Here is a 25,412-nt window from a genome sequence, read left to right on the forward strand (position 1 = left end):
TTTTATTGACTGAACTAATTGTTTCCTTTGCAACTATTAACATTTTCTTGATGTGTACTAAACATTTTATAATGTCCATGACTGTATAAAAAGGTTTGAGATCTGCTCAAAAGCTAAACAAGTAATTAGCTTCAAAATATTTTAAAGTCGAAGTTTTTCAAGGCAAGCTTGATCTGACTTGTTTTACCATCCTAATGATAGAATTTGTATATCCTATTTTTTTTTGGTAATAAAGTTGCTTACTGTACTTGGTAAAGGCGGTAGCGCAATTAGTAAAGGCCTGGGGAATAAGACCCCAGGTCTCAAGTTCGAAATTCCTTGGACCAATCCCTGGATGTAGTGTAGTTGGTTAGGAGGTTAAGTTTCAAGTTTTTGTTACTATAGCATTTGTTGTAGGTTCGATATTCTCTTGCTGCACGAGTGCTGACTTAAACGGAACTTGTCTTGAAAGGCCAAATCAAGTTCTCAGGTTATAGTCTCTTACTCGAAATGGACAACAGGACATCTTGGTAATCTCTACGAGGGGTGTTGCCTTGGACCTGCAGGAGAGTGGTAGGATTTTCCTGTAACAAAAAAATAAAAGTTGCTCACTGTACTCAATTTATTTATAGCAAAATATGTCAAAGTGAAAAATGAGAAATTGTTAATGAAATTGTATTTGGTGGAGTTTTAAAATTATGATTTGAGAATAGAATTGTATTTTAAGTTTGTAAGTTTTGGAATTATGATTTGAGTGTGAAAATTTTGTTTGGTTATGAGTTTTGAATTGAGTTTGAATTAAATAATGTGACATATGATATTTGATTCAAAAATTTACAACTCATTGTAAGAATATATATTATATATATGGCATGCTTGTATATATTAGGAATTAGGCAATTTCTTTTTTTTCCTTGTGTATATTAGGAATAAGGCAATTTTCTTTATTTGTATTTCCTTTTTCAGTCATAGGTCTAGGCTATATAAACTACTGAACTCTTTGTAAATATACACAATTGAATATACAGTTTCATTCAGAAAACTTCCATGGTATCAGAGCCAAATGTGAAACCCTAAAGCGCAACTCTTTCTCTAGTTCTGAGCTTTAGTTCGGTCAAGCCCTCTGATTTTATTCTTTGGCTTTGATCAAAGCTCATCAAACTCTTTCAGTGATATTTGAAGTCACGTTTCTCATTGGAGTCTCGATTTCGTTTGTCAATTGCGACATTAGTTCAGTTATCTCCCTGGTTCAACTTCGTCTGTCGCTGGAATAGCATCATGATCTACCGCATCAGGATCTCTCTCTCTCTCTCTCTATGTGGTTCAGTTCTTCATTGCATTCGTCATCTGCTCCTTCGATTTGTGATCCCGCTGGTTCAATTCACAACCCTGTCTGGTTGGCCTGCTTCGTCTGATCTTCTGGTTCAAACTTCTCTAGTTCGTTGGTCACTCTGTTTCTCTCCCTCTTCAGATTCAGGTTCAGTGGATTCTTCTCTCTCTCTCTGGTCCTACTTCGACTCAGGTTTTGTTTTGAGTATATCATGGTTGGTTGACCCATCAACTTTGTTTTGGGTTTATTACTTATTGCCTATGAGCTTTCTGTCTATTACACAGTGACCCATCTGGTTCTAGTTTTTTTTTTGTTATTACAGTTTGCCCTATCAGCTTTTTATTTATTACAATGTTAGATGATAAAATTGCTAGGCCCGAAAATAGGTCACTTGCTTCAGATGAGTGTGCCTTCTGCCATCAGAGGGGTCATTGGAAGTATCATTGTCCCAATAAGGGATGTTTGTCTGCCTTGTCTTCTCAGCAATTTCCAATCCAGTTCTGCGCCCCTTCTCCGAATATTTTTTAGCCTCCCGCCGATTTTACTGTATCTGCTCTGGCTCCTGATCTTGACTTGGCTTCCTTGAGTGCTCAGATTAGCCAACTTCGGCATATGCTGCCTATCTCTCAGTCATCTCTATCTGTCCTCATTGTTTCTTCTCTTCATTCAAGTTTGCTTAGGTTTTCTTCAGGTATCTCTTCATCTGTCTGGCTTTTTGACTCTGGTGCCTCTCATCATATGACTCCTTATCTCTCTTTACTTCAGAATTGTACTCCCCCTCCCTTTCCTATTACTGTTAATACTGCTAATGGGTCTGATACGTCAGTTATATTTATTGGGTCTGTCTTACCGTCTGCAATCTCTATTCCATCTGTCTTATATGTTCCTCAGTTATCTGTCAGTTTATTATCTATTAGTCAACTTGATGCCTCTAGTTTTGATGTTATCTTTTCTTCTTTTATTTGTTCTGTGCAGGATCGGATGTCTAAGCATCAAATTGGGACTGGCCGTAGAGTTGGAGACCTCTATGTGGTAGAGAGCTTCAATATGTCTATGACTACCTCTCCGACTGCCTTTTCTTTTTTTCAGTTAGATTCTTTGTCAAATCCTTTCTATTTGTGGCATTCTAGATTAAGGCATTTGTCTGCTGACCGCTTATGGTCTTTAGCTCAGTCAGGTATATTGGGTAAAGTTTCTCTTAGTCAACTTGCCAAGTGTTGGGGGTGTAAACTTGCCAAAATGACATCCTTACCTTTCCGTAACAATACTTCTATATATGTTACACTATTTTCTTTAGTTCATACTAATGTCTGGGGCCCTTCTCTTGTTCTCACCAAGGAGGGTTCTGCATACTATGTGTCATTTGTTGATAATTGCACCTGTTACACTTGGGTTTATCTTATGACTTATAAGTCCGATTTCTATCAGATATACCGTATCTTTCAGTCTATGATTACTACTCAGTTTGGGTCTACAATTAAAGTGTTACGGTCTAACTTGTATGGAGAATATTTTAAAAATGAGTTATGTGAGTATTTGGCTAATTTGGACCATTCACCAAACTACTTGTACAGATACACCTGCCTAAAATGGTCGAGTCGAGCGTAAACACCGTCATCTCCTAGAGACAGCTAGGTCTCTTCTTCTCTCTACCTCAGTTCCGGCTCCATTCTAGGGGGAGACAGTTCTTACTGCTGCTTTTCTTCTCAACCGTATGCCTACTCCCTTTCTTTCTGGTCTGTCTCCTTATGAGGCTTTGTTCTCCCAAATTCCTAACTACACCATTTTTCGTGTGTTTGGGTCTGCCTGTTTTGTCATTTTTCCCTGCAAAGATAGGACCAAACTTAGTGCCCAGTCTATCATTTATGCCTTTTTGGGTTATAGTCTTAATCAAAAAGGCTACCGCTATTACGATCCTGTCTCTTGTCGCCTTTATGTCTCCTGTCATGTTGCTCTTCTCGAACGTATGTCTTACTTTCAACTTCCTCCTTTCATTGCTCTAGTTTCCAAAGAGTATTTGGTTCACATTGACCTATTTCCTTCAGAGGTCTCGTCTGATGAGTATATCTCTACTGTTCTTCTTGAGCCCATTCCTACTTCTCCGTCTGCGTCACCTATGGCTCCTTCTCCTCCTTCGGCTTCTTCTTCCCCTCTGTTGTTACTCTATTCTTGTCGCCAGGCTCCTCCACCACCAGTTGTCTCTACTCCTGTTGCTACTCTTTTTATTTTTGACAACTCTGATCCTGCTGCACACCAATATCCTACTCGTGAGTGTCGTCCTCCAAATAGGTTGGGTTGGTCTAATACATGTTTTTCTGCTTCATATCGTACCTTTTAGTCTGTTATTCATTCTTTTTCAGAACCACAGTCTTACACAGAAGCTTGTCAGGATCCTAATTGGGTTCAAGCTATAGAGGATGAGTTGTTTGCCTTACAGAAGACTAACACATGGGAGTTGGTTTCTTTGCCTGCTGGCAAGAATATAGTTGGTTGGAAATGGATCTATAAAGTCAAGACTCATTCTGATGGTTCTCTCGAGCGCTACAAAGCTCGTTTGGTTGCCAAAGGTTTCTCACAAGAGTATAGTATTGATTATGAGGAGACATTTTTTCCTGTTGTCAAGATGACTACTGTCTGTACCTTGATTTCTGTTGCTGCTGTTTGACATTGGCCTCTCTATCAGATGGACGTTAAGAATATTTTTCTTAACGGTCATCTCACTAAGGAGGTCTACATGCGTCCTCCCCCTGGTCTTCTCTACTCCTCTGGGCAGGTTTGTCATTTTTGGCGTGCTCTGTATGGTTTAAAGCAGTGTCCTCGTGCTTGGTATGATCGTTTTCAGACTACCATTACGGAGCTTGGGTTTCATCATTCTGCTTCCGATTCTGCTTTGTTTCTAAGATATACCTTGGCTAGTTTTGTTGCTCTCCTACTCTATGTGGATAATATAATCATCACTGGCTCTAACTCTTCGGCTATCTCTGAGGTCAAGCAACATCTCTTCCGCACTTTCGAAATGAAATATCTGGGTCCATTGTGGTATTTTCTTGGTATTGAGCTTGCCTCTTCTCTAAAAGGCTATTTTATGGCTCAGGCCAAGTATGCTAATGAGGTTATTCACTGTGCCAGTCTTACTGATACGAAGGTTTTTGATACACCTATTGAGCTTAATGTGAAGCTCAACTCAACTGATGGTGTCCCTCTGGATGATCCTACGGTCTATCGCGAGCTGGTGGGTTGTTTAGTTTATTTGACTGTCACTCGCCCTGATCTTACTTATGCTGTTCATGTGGTTAGTCAGTTCGTTTCTACTCCTCGCTCTACTCATTGGGCTACTTTGGTTCGCATTCTTCGCTATCTTCGGGGTACCATCTTTCAAGGCTTGTTGTTGTCCTTTACTTCCTCTTTAGATTTGGTGGCCTATGCTGATTCTAATGATCGCAAGTCCACATCCGGTTTTTATATGTTTCTTGGAGATTCCTTGATCTCTTGGAAAAGCAAGAAACAAACTGTTGTTGCTCGCTCTACTGTCAAAGCTGAGTACCGTGCTATGGCTCATGCTACTGCTAAGCTTATTTGGCTTCGTTGTCTTCTCTCTGAATTGGGTGTACCTCAGTCTTATCTGACCTCCTTTTATTGTGACAACCACAGTGCTATTCAGATTGCCTACAATACTGCCCTCCATGAACGGATGAAACACATTGAGATTGATTGTCACTTTATCCGACAGCATCTGCAGTCTAGCTCTATCTCGCTTCCTTTTGTCTCATCGGCTTTGCAACTTGCAGACTTCTTCACCAAGACTTACACTACCGCTCGATTTCAGTTTTTTCTTAGCAAACTCTCAGTATTTTCTGCTACAATACCTTAAGTTTGAGTGAGGGTGTGAGAATATATATTGTATATATGGCATGCTTGTGTATATTAGGAATTAGGCAATTTCCTTTTCTTTGTATTTCCTTATTCAGTCATAGGTTTAGGCTATATAAACCGCTGAACTCTCTGTAAATATACACAATTTAATATCCAGTTTCATTTAGAAAACTTACATTCATAACTAAACACACAACCCAAAATTCTATTAAAAACTCATAAAAAATTTAAAAAAAATTTCCAAAATATTTTTTATTTAAAATATAAAAATAACAGGTGCCAAAAAAAAAACACGAACACTATTCTGGTCAACCAGTCAGACAACCTGTCGGACGTTTGGGGGGACATCCGGGAAGGATGACCGGGTAGACGTGTTTTGAAAAGTAGGTGTGGAATCAATTTTTAAAAATTATAAATAAACAGAACACTCAAATCATGTTGTGGAATCATATTTGAAAAGCTCCACCAAACATGACAATTTTTTTATTTTTCATAAATCTCTTTTGATTTTCATTTTTCTCCGCAAATCAAATACACATTCTTAGTGGAACTTACAACTCTGCTTAATGATGAGTCTGAACTGGGCTGGGCTGGGCTGCACTAATAAAATTAGTTTGGACGGGCCTTGGGCTGATTAGTTTGTGACTATTCAAGACCAAAGGCCCATAAGCACTTTGTGATATTGATGATGTGAAAGGTTGGACTTTGGCTTTTCATAAATTTTTCTCAATTGAGGAAGGTCTCATCTGCTTATTTATGATGGAACCTAAGAAAAAAAAGACTTTATACGACCATCTAATCAATCACTTTAAAACAAAGCCCACTGGCTGATTAGGTATCAGAATGATGGGTTATATCAACATCAATGCCAATGGGATATATGTAGGAAAAATTATTTGGTGCTTTGGATTTTATGTAGCCAATATTTCAGACTACTCATAAAATATTATATTTTTTCTTACCTCTTAATACTCAATATAAAATTGTAAGTCCCATCTCTTTTATCAATCACAATATTATTGGGGCACTACCTATGAGAAATAATAACTTCTCTATATGTAGGCTCCTGTTTAGTAGTAAAATTTATTGACAATTAGCACAAAAAACTTAAAGGAAGGAGTTCACAATGGGTCTCGTTTTGATAATTCGAACCGTTCATTGTGTAGAACTCGTCGGTACTATATGCCTATTAAAAATCATGTTGATCGAATATCAATAGCTATGTGATTAAATCAGATTTTTGTAAGCCACTTTTTTTCACCGTCCATTTTTTTCATACAAAACTTCTTTGATCACATAACTTTTTATATCCGATCAACGTGATTTTTTACAAACATATAGTACTCGACGATTTTTATACATTAAACTGTTCGAATTATCGAAACGGAACCCATGATAAACTCCCACAGACTCAACAGTACCCTCCAATCTATGAGTGGACAACAGGGTAGCCATTCCCAAAATTAAAATATTTCTCCACTTTAAGTTTACCTCGGTTACCAAATTGTCCATTTTATGTCAACCAGATTATCCATTTAAAAAATTAAATTAATTAAATAGTAATAATCATATAATTAAATTATATTTATTTTAAATAATAAATTACAAGTATTATTTTGACAATGGACTTCTCAACTTAATTTAAATGTATGAATAATTTACCCAATAACACTGCAAAAATAAAAGTTTGAATTACTAAAATTAGCCTGTGGTGGCCCACAACATGCCATATAAACTTCTCAGCCCAACAAAGAAAAGTCTGATATTAAAAAATAGCTTTTTAATTTTTTTTGAAAAAACGTGTAAAAAATATGAGAGATTATGTGATCTAAATAAGTTAAAAGCTGAGAGATAACTTTTAGCCATCTTTCCAAATAATCCATACCCAACTTCAAAAAAATTATGTTATCGTAAAAATATAAACAAGACGGAAATTTTTTTTTTTTTTTAACAAAAAACACTACATTTTCAAAGTATAATTACTACTTAGAGCATCTCCAACCATGCTCTCTAAAATGCCTCTTCAAAGTATACAAAAAATTACCTTCTTTATTTTGCCTAACTAGTTTAGCTAGTGTACACTCCAACCATACTCTTTATTTTAGCTAACCATTCAAACTAACTTAACTAATTTTTAAAAGAAAACTATAATAAACATTAATAAATAAATAAATAAATAATCTTTTTATAACATTCTGTATATATTGACGTGGCATTTGTAAATATTTATATATTTAATATATATAATTAAATTATTTATAAAAAAAATATTTTCAAACAATCATATTATCTCAACAGTCATATTTTCAAACGGTAATATTCTCTCAACGGTCATATTTTCAAACGGTAATATTCTCTCAACGGTCATATTTTCAAACGGTAATATTCTCTAACGGTAATATTCTGTAACGGACATATTCCTAACGATCATATATTTTTGTTTATAAAAAAGATTTGCTCTTTCATTTTTACCAATTTGAACTATATTTCTCAACTTGAATTCAAAGTCAAAGCACTAAAATCCAACAAGAATTCAAACCAGCAAAATTCAAAGCACTGTCTCCATTTCATATTTCAACCAGCAAAATTTGAAACAAACCCAACTCTAAATTCAAGTCAAAGCACTAAAATTCTGAATATCAAAAACATATGTGCCGGCAAACCCAAAAATAAAATCCAGTCAAACTTAAATTAAATAAAAACATAGCTTCAAAGCTAAATAAAAATAATTAATTCCCTTTTTCAAGGATTTGCATCTGGCGTTGGCGAATATATTGTGCTTGCAATGGAGGCATAATGCTCGTATCCATTGACATGATTCTCTCTTCCTCTCTCCTTTCCTCCAATGCAAGCCTTCGTTCCTCTCTCTTTTCCTCATTTTCAATCCTCCGTTCCTCTTGAAGATAAGATTTCTCAAATATCTCTATTTTCTTCTCATTTGTTATGTCATTCTTTACCTTTATCTCTTCTAAGAGCTTCACAAAAGGCGACTCTGTAACATTATTTCCAAGATCTTTAGCTTTGTTTTTCTTTGCGGCCTTCCTTCCTATTGGTCTTTCCACAACATCATAGTTATCATTGTTCTCTAAGTTTACTGAATCTGGTGTACAAGGGGTTGACGTTGCCGGAGATGCATTTTTTGTGCTTTTTTGCTTCTTTGTTGTTGTATCTTCCATCCACTTTGGTTGGGATCTCAATTCATTCCAACAATGCTCAAAGGGAAAGTTCGAGTGATACAAGTCTTTGTACAATTTTTTCGCATCCTGAATCTGAAAAATAGATTAAAGAATAATCACTATCACGCAATGAATAATATATATTCATTATAGGTACAAAATTAAATTGTAGTAATACCTTGTCTTTTTCAGTCGAACCACTTCGATTTAACCGTTCAACTTGAGCAAAACATCCATGAAGAATTAGGGAAATTCCCTTTGCGTTGTGATATCTTTGTAGTTTGAGTAATACTTTCAGGAGAGAATGATAAAGATTGACTCTCTTGTTGAGGAGATTCAGTGGTAAAATCATGGTCAACGTCAAACTCGTTCATTAGGTTGCTAAAATACGCATTTCCTTGATATTCCATCTAAAAAAAGTATCAATTCATGGCCTAATTCCAAAAATAATGAATTAGGGAATGGTGGACATAATTGGAACAAAGTAATTTAAAATTGGAACAAATCTAATTCATAATGGACATAAACATCTTTCAAAGTAATTTAAAATTGGACATAATTGGACATTAATGGACAAAGCATGATACAAACCATATTTTATTCATTTCAGGGATCAACCCCGATCACAATTTTACACAAAAAAAATAAATAAATAAAAAAAAAAAAAAAACCAAACAAACAAACAAACAAACACCAGCGGGATTTTTCTTCTCTACTCTGCCGCCGGTCTCTTCTTTTTGCCTCCGTTCTGGGCGGCTCTTGACGGTGTTGCCTCCGTGCTTCCTCCTCCACCGAGTACGTTCACTCCCCCATACTCCTCCACTGCAACATATGGCGGACCTCCAAATCGGAACATCACGGTGGCCTTCCGCTTCAGCTCCTTATTTTCCGCCTTTAGCACACTTATCTCTGCTCGCGCATCCTTATACATGCGTTGGAGCAGAGCCAGTTGGGAGTTTAATTGTTGCACCTCATTTGTCCTACTCTGCAGCCGGTTCGACAAATTTGTAACCGCAGTCATAGTTTCAACACAGGACTTCAATGTATACTGATTAGCTTCAATATCCGTTTGCACTGCCATTTTTTGCTCCACCGACCGCATCGGAAAGTTCAACGGAGCAAAACCAGAGGTGTTTGGTTGAGGTTCACAGGCCACCGCACCAGTTATCTCTCTTGTTGACTCGTTGAGGTCGGGAAAGAGAGTGAGCAGACCACGGGAAGAAGAGGCTATGTTCTGGGTAGCTGAACGGGAAGAAGAAGCCATGTTTTTGGGTTGCTGAGTGTTTCAGAGAAGGGTTGGTTACAGAATGTTACAGAGAACGAAGAGGTTTCAACTGGTTTGTTATGCTTCCAAGCCTTAGACTTCGCTTTGGTTTATAAAGACAGAGACGACGAGGCCGACACGCGCTCTGTCAATCACGTGCATCGCCGCGTGTCAGGCACCCCTTTTGATGGCACGCCTTTTGATGGCACGCCTTTTTATGGATTGGGCACGCCTTTTTATGGATTGGGCACGCCTTTTGATGGCACGCCTTTTTATAGTATCAAATAGTTAGTAACAGACAACCTCATCATCTTTATCAAGAGAAAATAATCTATTCTTTTTTCCCTTAGTCAAGACTTAATTCATACTCTTGACGCTACCTATATCACCACCTCTCATGCCTTTGACAGCCACATTATTATCTTCCAATTGTTTTCTAGAACATTCATTTGACCAGATGATTGATGGTCTAAATATCTTAGTAGTGTTATGAGGAAAAGCAACCAACTTAATATATCCTCATTCTTGTTTAGTACATGATCCTTATTCAGTTTACAACAAAGATCTTTCCCAGCCGGTCCAGTTTTGGTACTTGGAAGTGTTTACGGCCATGATTTTAGCAAAATGCAGCCCTTGCAATATTGACCATACTGATTTTTGGCTACATTTACTTTGCCCCTTTCTATGAAAAATTATACTATATGTTCCAAGGACAAGCTATTAAGTCAAGACAGTGCTTAACCATCTTTGAATCAGTAAAACTTTTAATAAGCAATTCATCCTTGTTTTTTCTATCAACTAGAGTACATACATGATTCTAATTTATTCATATTGAAAAACAATCCAGCATATTAGTCACAGATTGAGATATAAACCAGAACCAGCAATTCATCCTTTTTTTTTTTTTTTTTGCAGAATCAGAGACAGAATTGAAGCAACTAACTAAATCCAGTTGATGAAGAACGTAATGAACAAACTATCAAAGAAACTACAAAACCCACTACTTGAATTACATATAAAATGACAGAAACATGTAATACAATCCAAATTTTTAGAAAAGAATACAGAATTCAGAACTGGGCTTGAATAAACCTGGAACCAAAACAACAATTCACCTCTATCTCTCTCTAGCATGTGCAATGGGCAAGAAAGAGAAAGGGGTTTACAATTCAACTCATGCATCACATGGGTTCACAATTCAACTCATGCCTCCCAAATTCTAGTCTGTCTTTTCTTCGAACACCTTGAGTGCATTTCGAAAATCTACCTCATCCACCTAACCAAACGAAGATCAAGGAAGCATAAAACAAAAAATTTGCCAAGGAAAGACAATAGAAATGAAAAACAAAAAAACACATAAAAAAAGTCCTACAAAAGAATAAAATCAAGTTTCCATGAACAAAGACAAGTCCTAAACAATCATATTTTGAGAACCTAATTTATGATCGGTCTTTTCTACCTCTGTAACTTTAACCAAACGAAGATTGAGGAAGCATAAAACAAAAAAAATTAAACAGAACAAAAAAAAAAAACTAAATTTCCATGAACAAGGGCACCAATTTCAGTACACAAACCCAATTTTTGCAAATGGATTGTCCTAAATCATGTATTCCTTTGCAGATAGATGATGGGGAAGAACAGGGAAGTGGAGAAAGAGAAAGAGAAAGAGAGCCATACCTGTGATCATCAATGGGCTGGAACAGAGATGGAACAAGCAGCGATGGAGGCCAACACAATGGCGGGAAGAGTGCTTTGCCTAGCAATGAATGCTTGCTACCTGTGGAGAGCCAAAACGAGAATTGGCAAAATGCCTCCTCAGATGCAGAGCGCGTTGGAGCTTCGAAATCTGACTTCAATAGGCAAAATGCCTAATTCTCCCCTTTTGGCTCTTGCGTTGGAGATGCTCTTAAGGATGGTGGTACATCCGGATTCATTCATCGACAGAGCTTGTCAGTTGTCCAAATGCAAACAAGACAGTCCCCTCCATCAGATATACCAGTTGACATGGTTGAAGATCCAAATGTTGAAGTGCAACCTAATAAACATCACCCGAGTGTCCTTGAGCCACAATCACAACGGGTTAACAATATTTCTCTATCAGAACAACAAGCCCCTGACTCAACGGTACATGAAACACAATTACTAGATTCGATCTTGGAGCAAGTTGGGATTTTTCATGTAGAAGACCCCAAAAAAATTTGAGCACCAAGACTTCAGTTGGGTGCACTAGTTCTTGAGCACATTGGGAATTTCTGTGTAGGAGGCCCAAAGAGAATTCGAGCTCTAAGACTTCAGCCTCATGATCTTGATCTTGGCAAGCACAAGAGAGAGCCATGCATTGAAAACAGCGTCGGCAACCCCAATTTTTTTCGACTTGCTTGGCGTAGAACTATCTAATCTAGTACTTTGTTCTTGTTTGTATACTTATGTATTTGTTGGATGTGTTCTGATATCTTTGCAGGGATTTGTTGCTGAGACTTGCAGGGTGAGGATGTCAATAGAGAACTCTTGATCTTCGTTTGGACGTGCTGATGATATTGGTTCTTGTACTTTTAGAATTAGTTTTCGATGTTTTTCTATGTTTATTCAATTCTCTGTTCAAGAACTATCTATGATCTTCTACCTTTATATATATATATATATATATATAGTTTTAATTGTTCTAAAAAAAAAACAAAAAAAAGTTACTACTTAAGAGTATAATATAAAGTTTTAAGTTAAATAAACTCCAAAATCACTAAAAAGTACATAATAGAATCACCAAAGTTGCAAATATAATATAATATTTCATCAATCCCAAAATATTAGACGTTTATTCCATTGGGTTGTTTTGGGAAGATGGTAAAAAGTGACTTTTTGGCTTTTAACTAAGCTTTTGGCTTTTTTAGACAAATGATTTGAAAAGTTGGTAAAAAGTGAATTTTGACTTTTTTTATTAATATTTATTTATGATGTCAAATCATAATAAAATGACTAAACTACCCCCATTTATTTAAAATATTTACAACTGAGCCTATGTAACACATTGTGACCCATGAGGGGTAAAATTATAATTGCACCGTTGGCTAAAAACCAACTTGTCAAATGAAAAAAAAAGCCAAAAAAGCCAACTTTTGGCTTTTGCTACTAACCAAAAAAAGTGGCTTTTAGCCAAGTTCCCAAAATAGCCCATTATTCATTGTCTTAGTCCTTTCTAAAAAATCAATTATTAAAATAATATGAATTTCTTATTTTGCCTTTCGTTTAAATTTATTAACAATACAAAAACTACAATTATGATAATTGATATTCTTAAAAAAATATGCTATCAAAAGATAATTTTGAAAAACTAATATTTTTAAAATGTAATAATTGTACACTCAAAAAAATTTAAGCCTGCGTTTGGTTGTATTTTGTAAATGTGATTTGAGAGTATGAGTTATATTTTGAGTTTGTGTGTTGTAGAATTATGATTTGAGTGTAGAAAATTTGTTTGGTAAAAAGTTTTGAAAATAGTTTTGGAAAAGAGGTTTGATTTGAGTGGGGAATTATTGATGTGACATTTGATATGTGATACAAAAATTTACAACTCATAACTAAACATACAACTCAAAATTATTTTAAAGCATATAAAAAATTTAAAAATTTTCAGAAAATATTTTTCCCTATTATATAAATCAATTGCAAAAAAAAAAATAAAAAAAAAATTCACTGTTTCGGACAGCCGGCCGGCCGGACGTCCCGTTCCCTCAAACGCCCCCTCTACAACAAACAGAATGCTTTGACATATAGACAGAGCTTCCGGCAGAGTTTTGGAAAATTAATTCCAAAATTCTTACCAAACATCATGCTCAAACTCAAGTGTTGAAAACTATTTTTAGAGCACAAACAAACAGAGCCTAAATTTCTCAAAATGAACTATTATTTTGAGATGAAGTGATATAAAAATTCAAAATATTGATTACATGTGACACCACCGCTATATATATATAAAAAATCAACTGCGTAGAGGCTTTGTTTGGGATGTTTAGAGTTTGTTTGGGGTGTATTAAAAAAGTGCACTTTTTATTTTTTTTGGGTCACATCACCTCTCTTTTTTCTATATATCTTTTCATAAAAAGTCAAAAAATACATTTAGTTCTGGTTAAAATATTTAATAAAAATTAAAAAAATTAAAATAATTAATAAGATAAAATATCACATTTTAGACGACAAACAATTTTTTTTTTTTACCACCATTTATTCAATGAAAAAAAAATTACAAATCATTCTAAACCCATAGTAAATTTTTTTTATCTTATAAAATAATAAAAAAAACTAAAAAATTATTAAAAAGTTACCCCTTGATAATTGGTTTTTTTAATTGATTTTTTAATTTTTTTATCTACTTTAGTTTGGGATTAGAAGTTTGTTTGGTTTGGCTATTTTAACTTTTTTTACTTTTGTGAAAGAAAAAGTAAAATGGTTATAATTTGAATGTGAAATTTTGTCTTATTAACTTATTTAACCTATTTTATTTTTATATTTTTTAACCAAAAAGCTATTGTCAAAAAAATTCCAAAAAGTATAATAATTTTCACATAAAAATAAAAGAATAATATTAAAAATCTCAAATATTTTATCAAATATTTTGTATGAATATCATGGTTCCACACATATATCTCTAACATCACTCAGGCCCCGTTTGTTTGGAGAGTTAGAGGAGGGATTGAGATTGGTAGTGAGGTAGGACCTACTAATATTATGTTTGTTTTGAGAGATAGAGAGGGGATTGATAGTGAGTTCCGGATTAAGATGGGCCTTCCCAAGGAGATTCAGATGGGCCTTCAGGACTTTGTATTAGAAAAATAGCCCGATGGACTAGAAATTTTTTATTTTTATTTTTATTTATTTTTTATTTTATTTTTTACATGTCCGACATTTTTTTTGAACATTAATATTTAAATTTTTATATTTTTTGTTAAGTAAAAATTATTATTTTATTTGCTTTATTTTTTTCTGAAAATTTTTTATTTTATTTTTATTTTTTAATTTTTTTTAAATATTAATGTTTAATATTTTTTTATTTATTTATTTATTTATTTTATTATTTTATATTTACTTTATATAAAAATAATTTAATAATTTCTACACTAATAATTATCATCAAAATAAATATAATTTTATTTAATCCTTTTATTATCAATCTCTTATGTTCCACGTCCGAAAACAAACAGCCTCAAAGTAAAATTCACAGATAAAATTCACGGAAGAATCACAATTACAAGAGTTTCTGTGCGTTATATGTACAGAAATCCTGTGTGAAAAGTAATTTTCAAAGCAAATTGTTATAAACAATCATTTGTGAAACTACAATTAAAATATTGGGACCCACAAAAACGGAGGTGGTGGTCCACGCAAATCACATCATTTGAAAGACCCCCACTCATCTAACTTCCTCTCTTTATCTCTATCTCTCTCTTACTATGATAGGACCAATGGTGGGAACCAATCCAGAGTATCACCTCCACAAAAACAGTATCATCTCTGTCTCACATACCATAGGCTTACCCAATGTACCATGGACCCCACCCCCCCACATGGGTTGTATAGTAGGCTATTCCGGACCCCCTCTATGTACCCGAAAATATATAATAAAATTTATCAAGAAATTATTATTCAAATCAAATGCTGGTTAAGAAGTATAGTTTCTTTTTTTAAAAGTATGATTTAACAAGTTGGTAAAAAATTAATTTTTTCATTTTTTAGTTTAGTTTATTTTATTTTTTTTGAATAAATTATGTGAGAAGTGATATGATCCAAATAAATAAAAAGTTAAAAGTTGACTTTGTATCAATTTCTCAAAAGACTCCGGTAGTTATTTGGCATGTGTTAAAATAATACATATTATTTTAATATATTATTTTATTTAGGTCATAATTATCTTATTTAAATCATATTACTTCTCTATCACATCACTTTAAACTCAATTCATATTTTACATTTTTTTAATATAAGAAATCAAAAAATATATTAATCTAACACTTCCCAAACAACCCCTAAACTTGCTTTTTACTTTCAGCCTCCGTTTGGAAAGTGGGTTGGCTTTTTGGCTTTTTGACTTTTTTGGCTATTTTAGCCTGAGCTTAAAAGCTTGATTTGGGAAGGACTTTTTGGCTTTTTGAGTTTTTTTGTGAGAGAAGAATGTAATAATTATGGGTTGGATGTGATGTTTTGTTTGTTATGACTAAAATAGCCTATTTTATTTTTTGTGACTAAAATAATCAAAAAAAACCTGCAAACCCACTTGCCAAACACAGGCTCAGTTTTCATCATTTTTTGAATGGCATTTTTGTGAATGGTGATGGAACAAAACCAAGTAGTAAATGGTGATAGAACAAAACCTAAGTAGCAAATAAATTTTCCTTTAAAATTTTTTAGTAGACTCACAATCTAAAATTTATAATAACAACATGAACGAGTTGAGTTTTATATATTTAAATTTTAATAAATCAAAATTGGCATATATATTATATTAGGGAAATGTTATAGTACAAACTTTTTAAAATATGTATATCATATGCACCCTCATTATATATTTTTGTGATAAATATTACTTATTTCTTTGATAGAGTTATAACAATTTGTGATTCAGAAATAAGATTATGCATTTTGTAATAATGTTACACATTTTTTTATTCAAAAATATATGGATAAGAAAATGAGCAACATTACCATAAAATTTATAATATTACCATAATATGCGCAACATCATTTTTGAACCACAAATTATCATAATTTTTATCAAAAAATTACGTAACATTTAGGGAATTGTTTTTAAAACCCCCTATATGGCTGACCAAATTATAAATGTTCATATATAAAAAAATTGAACATTTTAATTCCTTAAGAATTTTGTTTTTCAAATTTAATTCAAAGCAATAATTTAATTTATGTTTTGGTATATATTTTTTTTCTTTTTTTACAAAAAGTTGATGTATTCAACATTAACAAAAAAAAAAAGCATATAAAATTTAATATATGTTTAATATTGCAAGTTTGAACGAGTTGAAATTGTTTAATATATAAAGTATGAATATATTTATTTTGTTCAGCATAAATATTTTGAACATATTTAATTTATTCAATTTTATTTTTTTGTACGATGATATTATATTCAAACAACCAGAGTTGAGCCAAATTTGAAATAGAAATTACTATGAAAGTTGAATTAGTAATCAACTCAAAAAAGATAGGAAAAATATATCAAGGTGAGAATCAAATGTGTGAATCAAGGGTAAGAATTACAAATTTTCAACACTAACATTGCATCAACGAAACAACGGCGAGATGATGGTGAAGATGGAGATCAGAAACAACGACAATGCACCGACAAGTGAACGGTGAAACGACGGTGATGATGGAGATATGAAACAACGAGAATGCATCGGCAGAACAAAACGCTCTGCCAGGAGATAGAGATCATCAACTCTAACAATGGAGATCTATGGTGTTCTGAAGATGGAGGTCTCTACTGTACTGAAATTGGAGATATTTGGATGCAGGTTGTAGTGTGTATTCAAAACGATAAGTGGTGTATTACCTTATAACTAGTAATGAAAATTTAAGGTGTAAATTAAGATATTTTTAAATTCCAAAAAATATTATCTGTGTATTAAGGTCTCGTTTGGAAACAGACTAATTTAGTAACTTTTTGGCTATTTGGCTAAAATATGAGTTAAAAAAATTAGTATGTTTGGGATGACTTTTTGAATTTTTATGAAAAGATGTGCAAAAAGTAGAGAGAAAAGAAAATTTTTGACTTTTTTATATGAGTTGATGACTTTTTAACTTTTTAACTAAATCGACCTATTACCAAACGAAGCCTAAATAATGATATATATTGAAAAGATTAGTGATATTTAAGTAGAATTATTTTTTTAAAATAATAATAATAACATAACATTTGACAAGATGGCAGGTGGGACCCAAAAGAATAAAAAAGAAAGCAAATGTGGAGTGTAAGAGGAAGGGGAGAGGGAGTGGGGACACTGATACAGAGAGTAAATGATGATGGATTGGAAAAATTATTTACTGATTGGAAAAATTATTTATGCTGATTTTGAGAAGTGAGTTAAAAGTTATTTGTTATTTTTTTTTTAATTTTTTTTATATAAAAAATTTTAAAAAATTAGTTTTTAATTATCTTTTCAAAACACCTTTTAGTGTGTTTGCTTTAACTTTTTGAATTCAATTTTTTTTAAATTAAGTTTTTTGTTTTTTTTTATTTTTAGCAAATATTTTTAAAATTTTAAGTAATTTTTATTTTTTTAAATGCATCTTATTTAGATGTATCTAAATAGTAAAACATTTGTAAAAATATATTTTAAAAAATTAATAAATATAAAAAAATATGAAAAATGTACTGAATATTTGTATTTTTTAATATATTTTTTGGTATTTAATATATTTTTTTAAGATTTTTTTCACAAATATTATACTTTTTAAGTGTATTTATGTTAGGTGTGTTTAAAAATTAAAAAATTCTTAAAATATTAAAAAAATTCATTGAAAACATTAAAATATAAAAAATAAAAAAGTATAATTTTCTGAAAATTATTTTTTGAAAATCAGAACCAAATAAACTGTTTGATCTTGGGTATCACGTGATTATAATTTAAAGTTTTGTTTGGCATTGGCTATAGCCAACTTTTTTTATATTGAGACTTTTTAAGTCTCGTTTGGTTTTTATTTTTGAATTTTTTTGACTTTTGTGAGGGAAAAGTGTAATGATTATGATTTAAATGTGACATTTTGTAGTTGTTTGGCATGTGCTAAAATATCACATGCTATTTTAGCCCATTATATTTAGGTCACAATCATCCACATCACCACTCTACTACATCACTTCAAACCCAACCCATATTTCACGTTTTTTCATAAAATCCTTTTGTCTTATTGGTTCATATAGTCTATTTTATCTTTTTATACTTTTTTAGCTCTAAGGCTCATTTTGAAAAGTGAGTTAAAAATACTAAAAAGTCAAAAAAAACTAAAAAATAGGTTTTATTCATCTTCTTAAAATACCCCTTTACTCAACGTGAACTAAATTAATTATAAATTTTTATGTTATTTTATATTTTTTAGTTACTTAATATAAAATTATAAATATTATTATTTTTATTAATTATGTGAAGCATCATACAACAACACTGTCCTATATCAACCAGTAACTTCTGGATGGATTGCGAGTGGGGGTGATATAAGTGATGTGCATCGGGAAACAGCTCCCGCGCTGTTTTCGCGCGCCCCTCACCCAGACGACACCCTCGTGAGTGAGGGACCATCCCCCTTCCCCACTGTGTAAAAGTTCAAAAACTTAAAGTGTATAAATATTTGCCAGGTGGAAGAAGCTAACATTTGTTGATCATAAAAAAATTCAATCACCAATAATATTATGATATATAAATAACTTTTTTAGGTCTCGTTTGAGAACAGGTTAATTTAATAATTTTTTAGTTATTTAGTTAAAAAGGTAGGTAAAAAAAATTTGTATGTTTGGGATGACTTTTTGGCTAATTATGAAAAGATGTGCAAAAAGTAGAGAGAAAAGAGAATCTTTAACTTTTTGGTATGAGTTGTTGGCTTTTTGACTAATTTAGTAACTTTTTAACTAATTAGCTAAAATAGCCTCTTACCAAACGAGGCCTTAGTATAAAATGAGGTAGAAGTAGTCATTTTATTTCAAATTAAAGCACTAACTATTACAACCCATAACTTAAAAATATTGCTAGTACATCATTTTGAAGTAATTATTATTTATTTTTACTTTTTTTAAATACAACAAGTTTATTTATAAATCATTTTTCTAACCAAAGATAGCGGCTTATTAAAATAAGTGTTTGTCATGCATGCACATGATTCGTGATTGTACGAGCAGCACTGGTAGGAAGGCCGAAAATCTGTGGCTCGAATGGTTCGAAACTGTCAAAACGACGCAAAACGACGTTATTTTGACTGTTTCGAACCATTTGAGCCACACATTTTATGACTCTCAAACATTATTCTTGTACAAGTATTATGCTGCTCATTCTTGCCTTTAGTTTTTGTTTAGTTTGTCAAAGTCATTACCATTCTAGGTAAGAAATTATTTTGACATTATTCATGTTTAGAAAATAAGAATTACCTGGACAGAGGAATTATGAATGTTTTTTTATTTTATGGATATTATTTCGTACCTTGTCCTCCTCACTCCTTAGATCTCTTTTTATAGGGAGTCATCCTTTAACTTCTATTTCTATGTGTGATAATTGTTGAAATAAATGTTTAACCATTATTGCAACGATGTGTTGCCACTCATGTCACCCAGCCTCATCGGCAACACAACATTGCCGATTAGGTGTCCTTACTAATTTGAAAAGTGATTTTTCCATTTTGATAAGTTTGTGTCGCTTTTTAATTTGTGATTCGTCAGGAGTCACGCGTTTTCCTTTGGTTTTTTGTTTTGACCCATCTCGTTATGAACAAATAAAGAGGTCAACACTGTAGCTTGATTTATTTTCTCTCTGTTATAGTTTATTAAACCTGTAATTTGTACAGTTAAATTGATCAAAACCATTATCCTTTCTCTAACATATTTCATATGCGCAAATTCCCACTGTGTAAAGATAACATTTTATGAGGAATGATATACAAATAGAAAAATTATATATACAAAATTTTAAATCAAAAAACATATCAAAGTGGTATATTTTTCTAAAAATGACACTATCACATTAGAGTCAATTTGTAATAAAAATAAAATTTTGGTCAAAAAAATGAAAAAAAAAAAAAAATCGTTATTTTCATGTGATATTCTTTTTATTCGGCTAATATTTTTATAATATTTATTTTTGTCAAATTAATTTCTAATTTTTCAAAAAATAATTTTAAAAAACTAAACCAAATTTCATCCAACTAATATAATCAAATCATGAATACTATTTCCTTTTAATTTATGGTTCTGCATTACCCTACTTTCCCAACAGCCACACTTATTGGTTGAAGACTTTAGGTCTACATGTCCCAATCATTTATTTTATATTTTTTTAAAAAATTATTATTATTAAGTTATTTGGCTACCAATGTGGCAAACACACAATGGATTAAGTGGAAAATCCACATCATTGGGCTACCACAGATTTAACGTAAATAAAAGCGTTAAGTCATGTTTTTGTTTGTTTAGATTCTCTCTGTTGTGAATTTGGAGATCAGTAGGGTTACTTAAATGATATGATAATGGGACCAAAAGTCTCTTGATTCATTACAATTTGTGTAAATTTAGCAGAGCAAATCTACAGCAATTTTCCGTAAAATAGATTAGAAAGCTTAAAAAAAAGTTTGAAAAGCTCAAGCAGTTCTAATAAAAAATGCAGTGTTTGATAATGTTTAAAAATAAATGAATAAATTTCAAATTAAATATTGATGCAAAGACCAAAAGTTCAACAACAGCTAATCTTACATGTTTGTCATAAATCACAGAAAGTGCGATGAAATATTAAAACAAATGAATTAAATTAAAAGTAATGTCATACAAAAATTTATATATATATACACATATATATATAGTTCATTTCATTTCAAGTTAGTGTTGGGATTGATATTATATTCCACCAAAGCAAATGGAAGCACACCCTCACACACCAAAGAGAAAACAGTCATATATAGATTTACGTGGTTCGATTCAAATTGTCTACATCCATGGGAGAGAGAGCTTCCGCTATAAATAAAATAAAGAATACAAGTGAGATGACCAAAATACCCAAAATCCACACCCCTACCTAAACCCAATGCTCAAAATAGACAATACATGTGAGATGACCAAAGTACTTAAAACCCACACCACCACTATTCTAACCCCATACTCAAGGGTGGGTTGAGCCCTTTCTCATTTGGTATTCACACGGTATTTTTTCTCTCACCCCTATATCTTTATTTTTTCTCTCGCTACTCTCTTAGATAAATTCTATAGTCCACATCACTATTTATAATAGTCTAGCCATATGAATAATACTTCCATATAATTAAGCAAATCAAATCCTACACACATTAGATTTCTTAATAGATTCTGGACTCTACCATCTTAACCCATATGCACGTATAAAGCAACATAATAAGTATATGGGACCACACTAATCCTGACAGTCAGAATGCTCAAAATTATGACTTAGAAAAACAAAAATAAAAAATGTAACCCGATGACATTCTATAAGAGTTTTATGTAGGGAAGTTTAATTTATAAATAATTTTCTCTAACTTACATGAGATTGCTATAAGCTCTCGTTTGAATTAATGTATTTGGACTTAGTCCTTTAAACATGCAATCAAAGATTGTGCTTGGGACTAAATTTGGAAGATTAAGTAAAAAGATAAAAAAATAACCTGCAAGACTTGTTTGGCAAACAGTCTCTCCAAACTTTTTTTCAGAAAACTTTCTTGAAAAAACTGATTTTTTATTTTTTTGAAAATTACTTATTGGAAAAATGAAAACAATTATTTTTGTTTCCGACAACACGAAAAATGAAGACCAAAATTATGAATATAGTACTACCAAATTGATATGAGTTTCTGAACTTCTAGATTAAAAATTTTTGGGTCATCCTTTTTGCCAAAAGATGCTAATGAAAACCACAGTTGTTTCTCAGTTATATAGTCTTCACGCTTTGTGTTGTCTTACAATTTTCTCAACCTTTCATGTCTAATCAAACCTCAAAGCTTAATTTTAGAGCTCCAATCTCAACCTAGTTTATAGTCAATGCTTGCTTTAGTGCCCATTAGCTTTGTTTACTGTTGTAGTGATTTAACCGTCTAACTACAAGGATGCTTTGTTGACTTACTTATGATTCCTTAACCCTCTTTCTTTGTTATTTTATTAGTGGAAACAAAAGGAGAATATTTCACCTACGCAAAAGCAAAATGACAGTTGTTTTAATCTATTACTATTGCATTTATATGTTTAAAATTTTGACTAATACTTCGGATTCAACCAAAAAAATAAAAAAAATTTATCAAAAAATCCCAAGCCTATGAATTAAATTCATTTTGAGCATGATCCATAACACACTACCTGTTTAGCAATATCTAAATAAACAACTTTTTAGCTAAAAACTTCCGAAGCAAAAAAGCATGTTTGGTTTGTCTTAAAATACAATTACATAATATTTTATTTATTTATTTATGGAAGTGTCAATTAAATTGTTAAAAGATGATTTTACCCTCTCTATTTTGAGAAATTTCAATGTGCCTCTTTACCAAAAATAAAAGTTTAAAAAAACCCACAAAACTTTATCCATAATAATTTTTATTTTTATTTGTTTAATTCTGAAAAAAATATAGGGTAAAATTTTGAAATGTTATTTTCCTAGTTTTTTCCCTAAAATTCTAAGCAGCTGGAGGGAATCATAGATCAATTATCAAACTATGTGAAGGGCACTAATCCACGTAGCTTCTTTTTTTCTTTTTTTTTTTAACGTGTGAATCGGTTGTGGAACTTTATCTCCTTGGATTCTTCTTAAGCTTGATTGGTTGCTTAAGCATGTATTAAAAGGACAATATTTATGTAGGGTATGCATTAGTTAAGATTAATTATCAAGCAGATTACATTGGCCAAAACTGTGATATGGAGAATAATAATGATAACAATTATTATATGGCGACTGCATTGTTGGATAATGTAGTCTTAAATTTATAATGAATTAGGCAAATTATATATATATATATATATATATACATATATATTTGTTTTGTATACGTGTAATGTAAAACGAGTGAAATATCAATAAATTTTAAATAATGATCTTTTGAATTGTTTGGTCCTTCATTTTTTCTTATGGATTCAAAGGTCTCATTCTAGTATGAATTACATAAAGGGCAATGTATAAACGCTCAGGGGTTATGTGTTGAATGATAAATTTGAATTTTCTCATAATATTAAAATTACTAAATGTAACATTTCAAAAAAAAAATTTAGTGTACTTTTTTCAAACATAACACTTCAATAAAACACTGAAAAAACGTAAGACTCCAATGTAACACATTAAAAAATTCCTTAGTGTAGTTTTTCCAAACGTAATACTCTAATCAATGTAACATACACAAAAGCACCTTAGTGTGTTTTTCCTAAATGTTACACTCTAGTGTAACACATTATAAAACTCCTTAATGTACTTTTTCTAAACGTAATATTTCAATTAATGTAACACACTAAAAAATTATTTGTATACTTTTTCTAAACGTAACACGTCAATGTAACAAACTAAAAAATTTTAAACGTAACAACGTAACATTCTAAAAAAATTATTTAGTGTACTTTTCTTAAATTTAATACTCCAATCAATCCCTACAAAAAATTGTGGTTTTGGGGACTAAAATTTAGGGAAAAAATTAATTTTTAGGGACCAAATATTTTTTGTTTTGAAAAATGTCGTTATTATATTTTTAGTAATGAAAATTGGACATTAGTGATGAATTATTATTTATTTGGGACTATATTTTTTGTCTCGAAAAATAAACCATTTTGAGACCAAATTATTTTGTCTCTAAAAATCTATTTATTAGTGACATTTTCAAAATTTTGTTGCTAAAAGCCCTATATTGACTTTTCGAAAACGACCTTTTAGTGATTATCCCCACAATGATAGAAATTGGTCCGTAAATGTCTTTTGCAACAAAATTTTCACTTATAGAGACTAAAACATTTGGTCTCTAAAACTCTTATTTGTTATAGTGAATGTAGCACACAAAAATTCTTTAGTGTATTTTTTCCAAACATAGCACTCTAATGTAACACACTAAAAAACTCTTTAGTGTACTTTTCTCAAACGTAACAACGTAATATTTCAAAAAAACTATTTAGTATATTTTTTTCAAATGTAACACTCCAAGCAATGTACCACATAAACTCTTTTTTTTTTATCAGCAAAATAAACCTTTATTGATGAACAAAAAAATCATAACATCAAGAAAGGAAAAGAGATCAGTGCAAAAACATCATAGCAAGACATACCAATCCCAATTAGGTTGGCACCAATATACCTGCCCAATCCCTTACTAGCACACCATCAAAGTTGGTGAGCAACCAACCAAAACCAAGAAAAAATACAGCAAAAACATAACAAACAACACCAAGATCATCAGCACCCAAAAATACCAAAAATCAGCACCTAAAGATGCCAAAATTAGCACCCAAAAAGCAGCAGCAACACACAAAAAAAAAAAAAAAACAGCTCTGCGACACCAAAAAAAACAACAGCAACTAGTAGCAGCACCAAGTGGCAGCAATAGCAAGCGGTAGCAGCAGCAGCAACAACTAGCAAGGATAGCTCAGAGCCCAACCATCAACAAGGCAACAAATAGCAAAGATCAAGAATAACAACCTAATGTAATACTCCAATGTAATATCAGAAAACACACAACAGAAAAGTTGATTTTCATGCTCGATAATCAACACTTTAGCCACTAATCCCTCCAAAAAAACCTTCGACACCTCACATTTCCATTCCAATCCCAAAAATGAATCATAAAAAGGCATGAACTTAAACTTTAATGGTACAAAATCAAATAAATGCAACTTTTCAAAAAAAAAAACACTAATTTTTATTTTTTATTTTTTTTGAAACAGCGAAAAACATTTTATTGATGATAACCAAGTAATACAATTACAAGAGTTACATCCATAAATACAGAGGTTGCAAAGAGCATCATTGCTAAACTATATAATCCTAACGATGTTGGCACCAAACAAGCAAGCTCAATCATTTGCTAACACTGCTCACAGTTGGAGAGAAACCAACCA

The 25,412-nt window shown here is 32.0% G+C and overlaps 2 protein-coding genes across 2 annotated transcripts; one reads left to right on the forward strand and one right to left on the reverse strand.

Annotated features, from left to right (window-relative positions):
* Positions 1-1,660: 1,660 nt before the first annotated feature.
* Positions 1,661-5,180, forward strand: LOC145822146 (uncharacterized). Its single transcript, XM_082918744.1, has 7 exons — positions 1,661-1,769; positions 2,001-2,206; positions 2,285-2,486; positions 2,607-2,799; positions 3,194-3,576; positions 3,670-3,794; positions 3,993-5,180. The coding sequence occupies exons 1-7, from the start codon at positions 1,661-1,663 to the stop codon at positions 5,178-5,180; spliced, it is 2,406 nt and encodes an 801-aa protein (XP_082774870.1).
* A 2,608-nt stretch (positions 5,181-7,788) lies between these two features.
* Positions 7,789-8,587, reverse strand: LOC145821241 (uncharacterized). The gene is made up of 2 exons (XM_082917759.1): positions 8,537-8,587; positions 7,789-8,451 (listed from the first exon to the last, which is right to left on the reverse strand). Exon 2 carries the CDS (start codon positions 8,356-8,358, stop codon positions 7,912-7,914), a length of 447 nt encoding a protein of 148 aa, XP_082773885.1. The 5' UTR covers positions 8,359-8,451; positions 8,537-8,587; the 3' UTR covers positions 7,789-7,911.
* Between the last annotated feature and the right edge of the window lie 16,825 nt (positions 8,588-25,412).

The sequence above is a fragment of the Camellia sinensis genome, chromosome 3, assembly GCF_055761805.1.
Source record: "Camellia sinensis isolate YWXY chromosome 3, ASM5576180v1, whole genome shotgun sequence".
Taxonomy (NCBI): domain Eukaryota; kingdom Viridiplantae; phylum Streptophyta; class Magnoliopsida; order Ericales; family Theaceae; genus Camellia; species Camellia sinensis.

What these genes read in the sequence shown, in the direction of transcription:
- LOC145822146 (XM_082918744.1), top strand. Translation starts at nt 1,661, where the DNA reads ATGTTAGATGATAAAATTGCTAGGCCCGAAAATAGGTCACTTGCTTCA. An exon ending in TATATGTTCCTCAGTTATCT is followed by an intron (nt 2,207 to 2,284) that starts GTCAGTTTATTA and finishes TGTTCTGTGCAG; the next exon opens with GATCGGATGTCTAAGCATCA. An exon ending in ATGGTCTTTAGCTCAGTCAG is followed by an intron (nt 2,487 to 2,606) that starts GTATATTGGGTA and finishes TATTTTCTTTAG; the next exon opens with TTCATACTAATGTCTGGGGC.
- LOC145821241 (XM_082917759.1), bottom strand. Translation starts at nt 8,358, where the DNA reads ATGGAAGATACAACAACAAAGAAGCAAAAAAGCACAAAAAATGCATCT.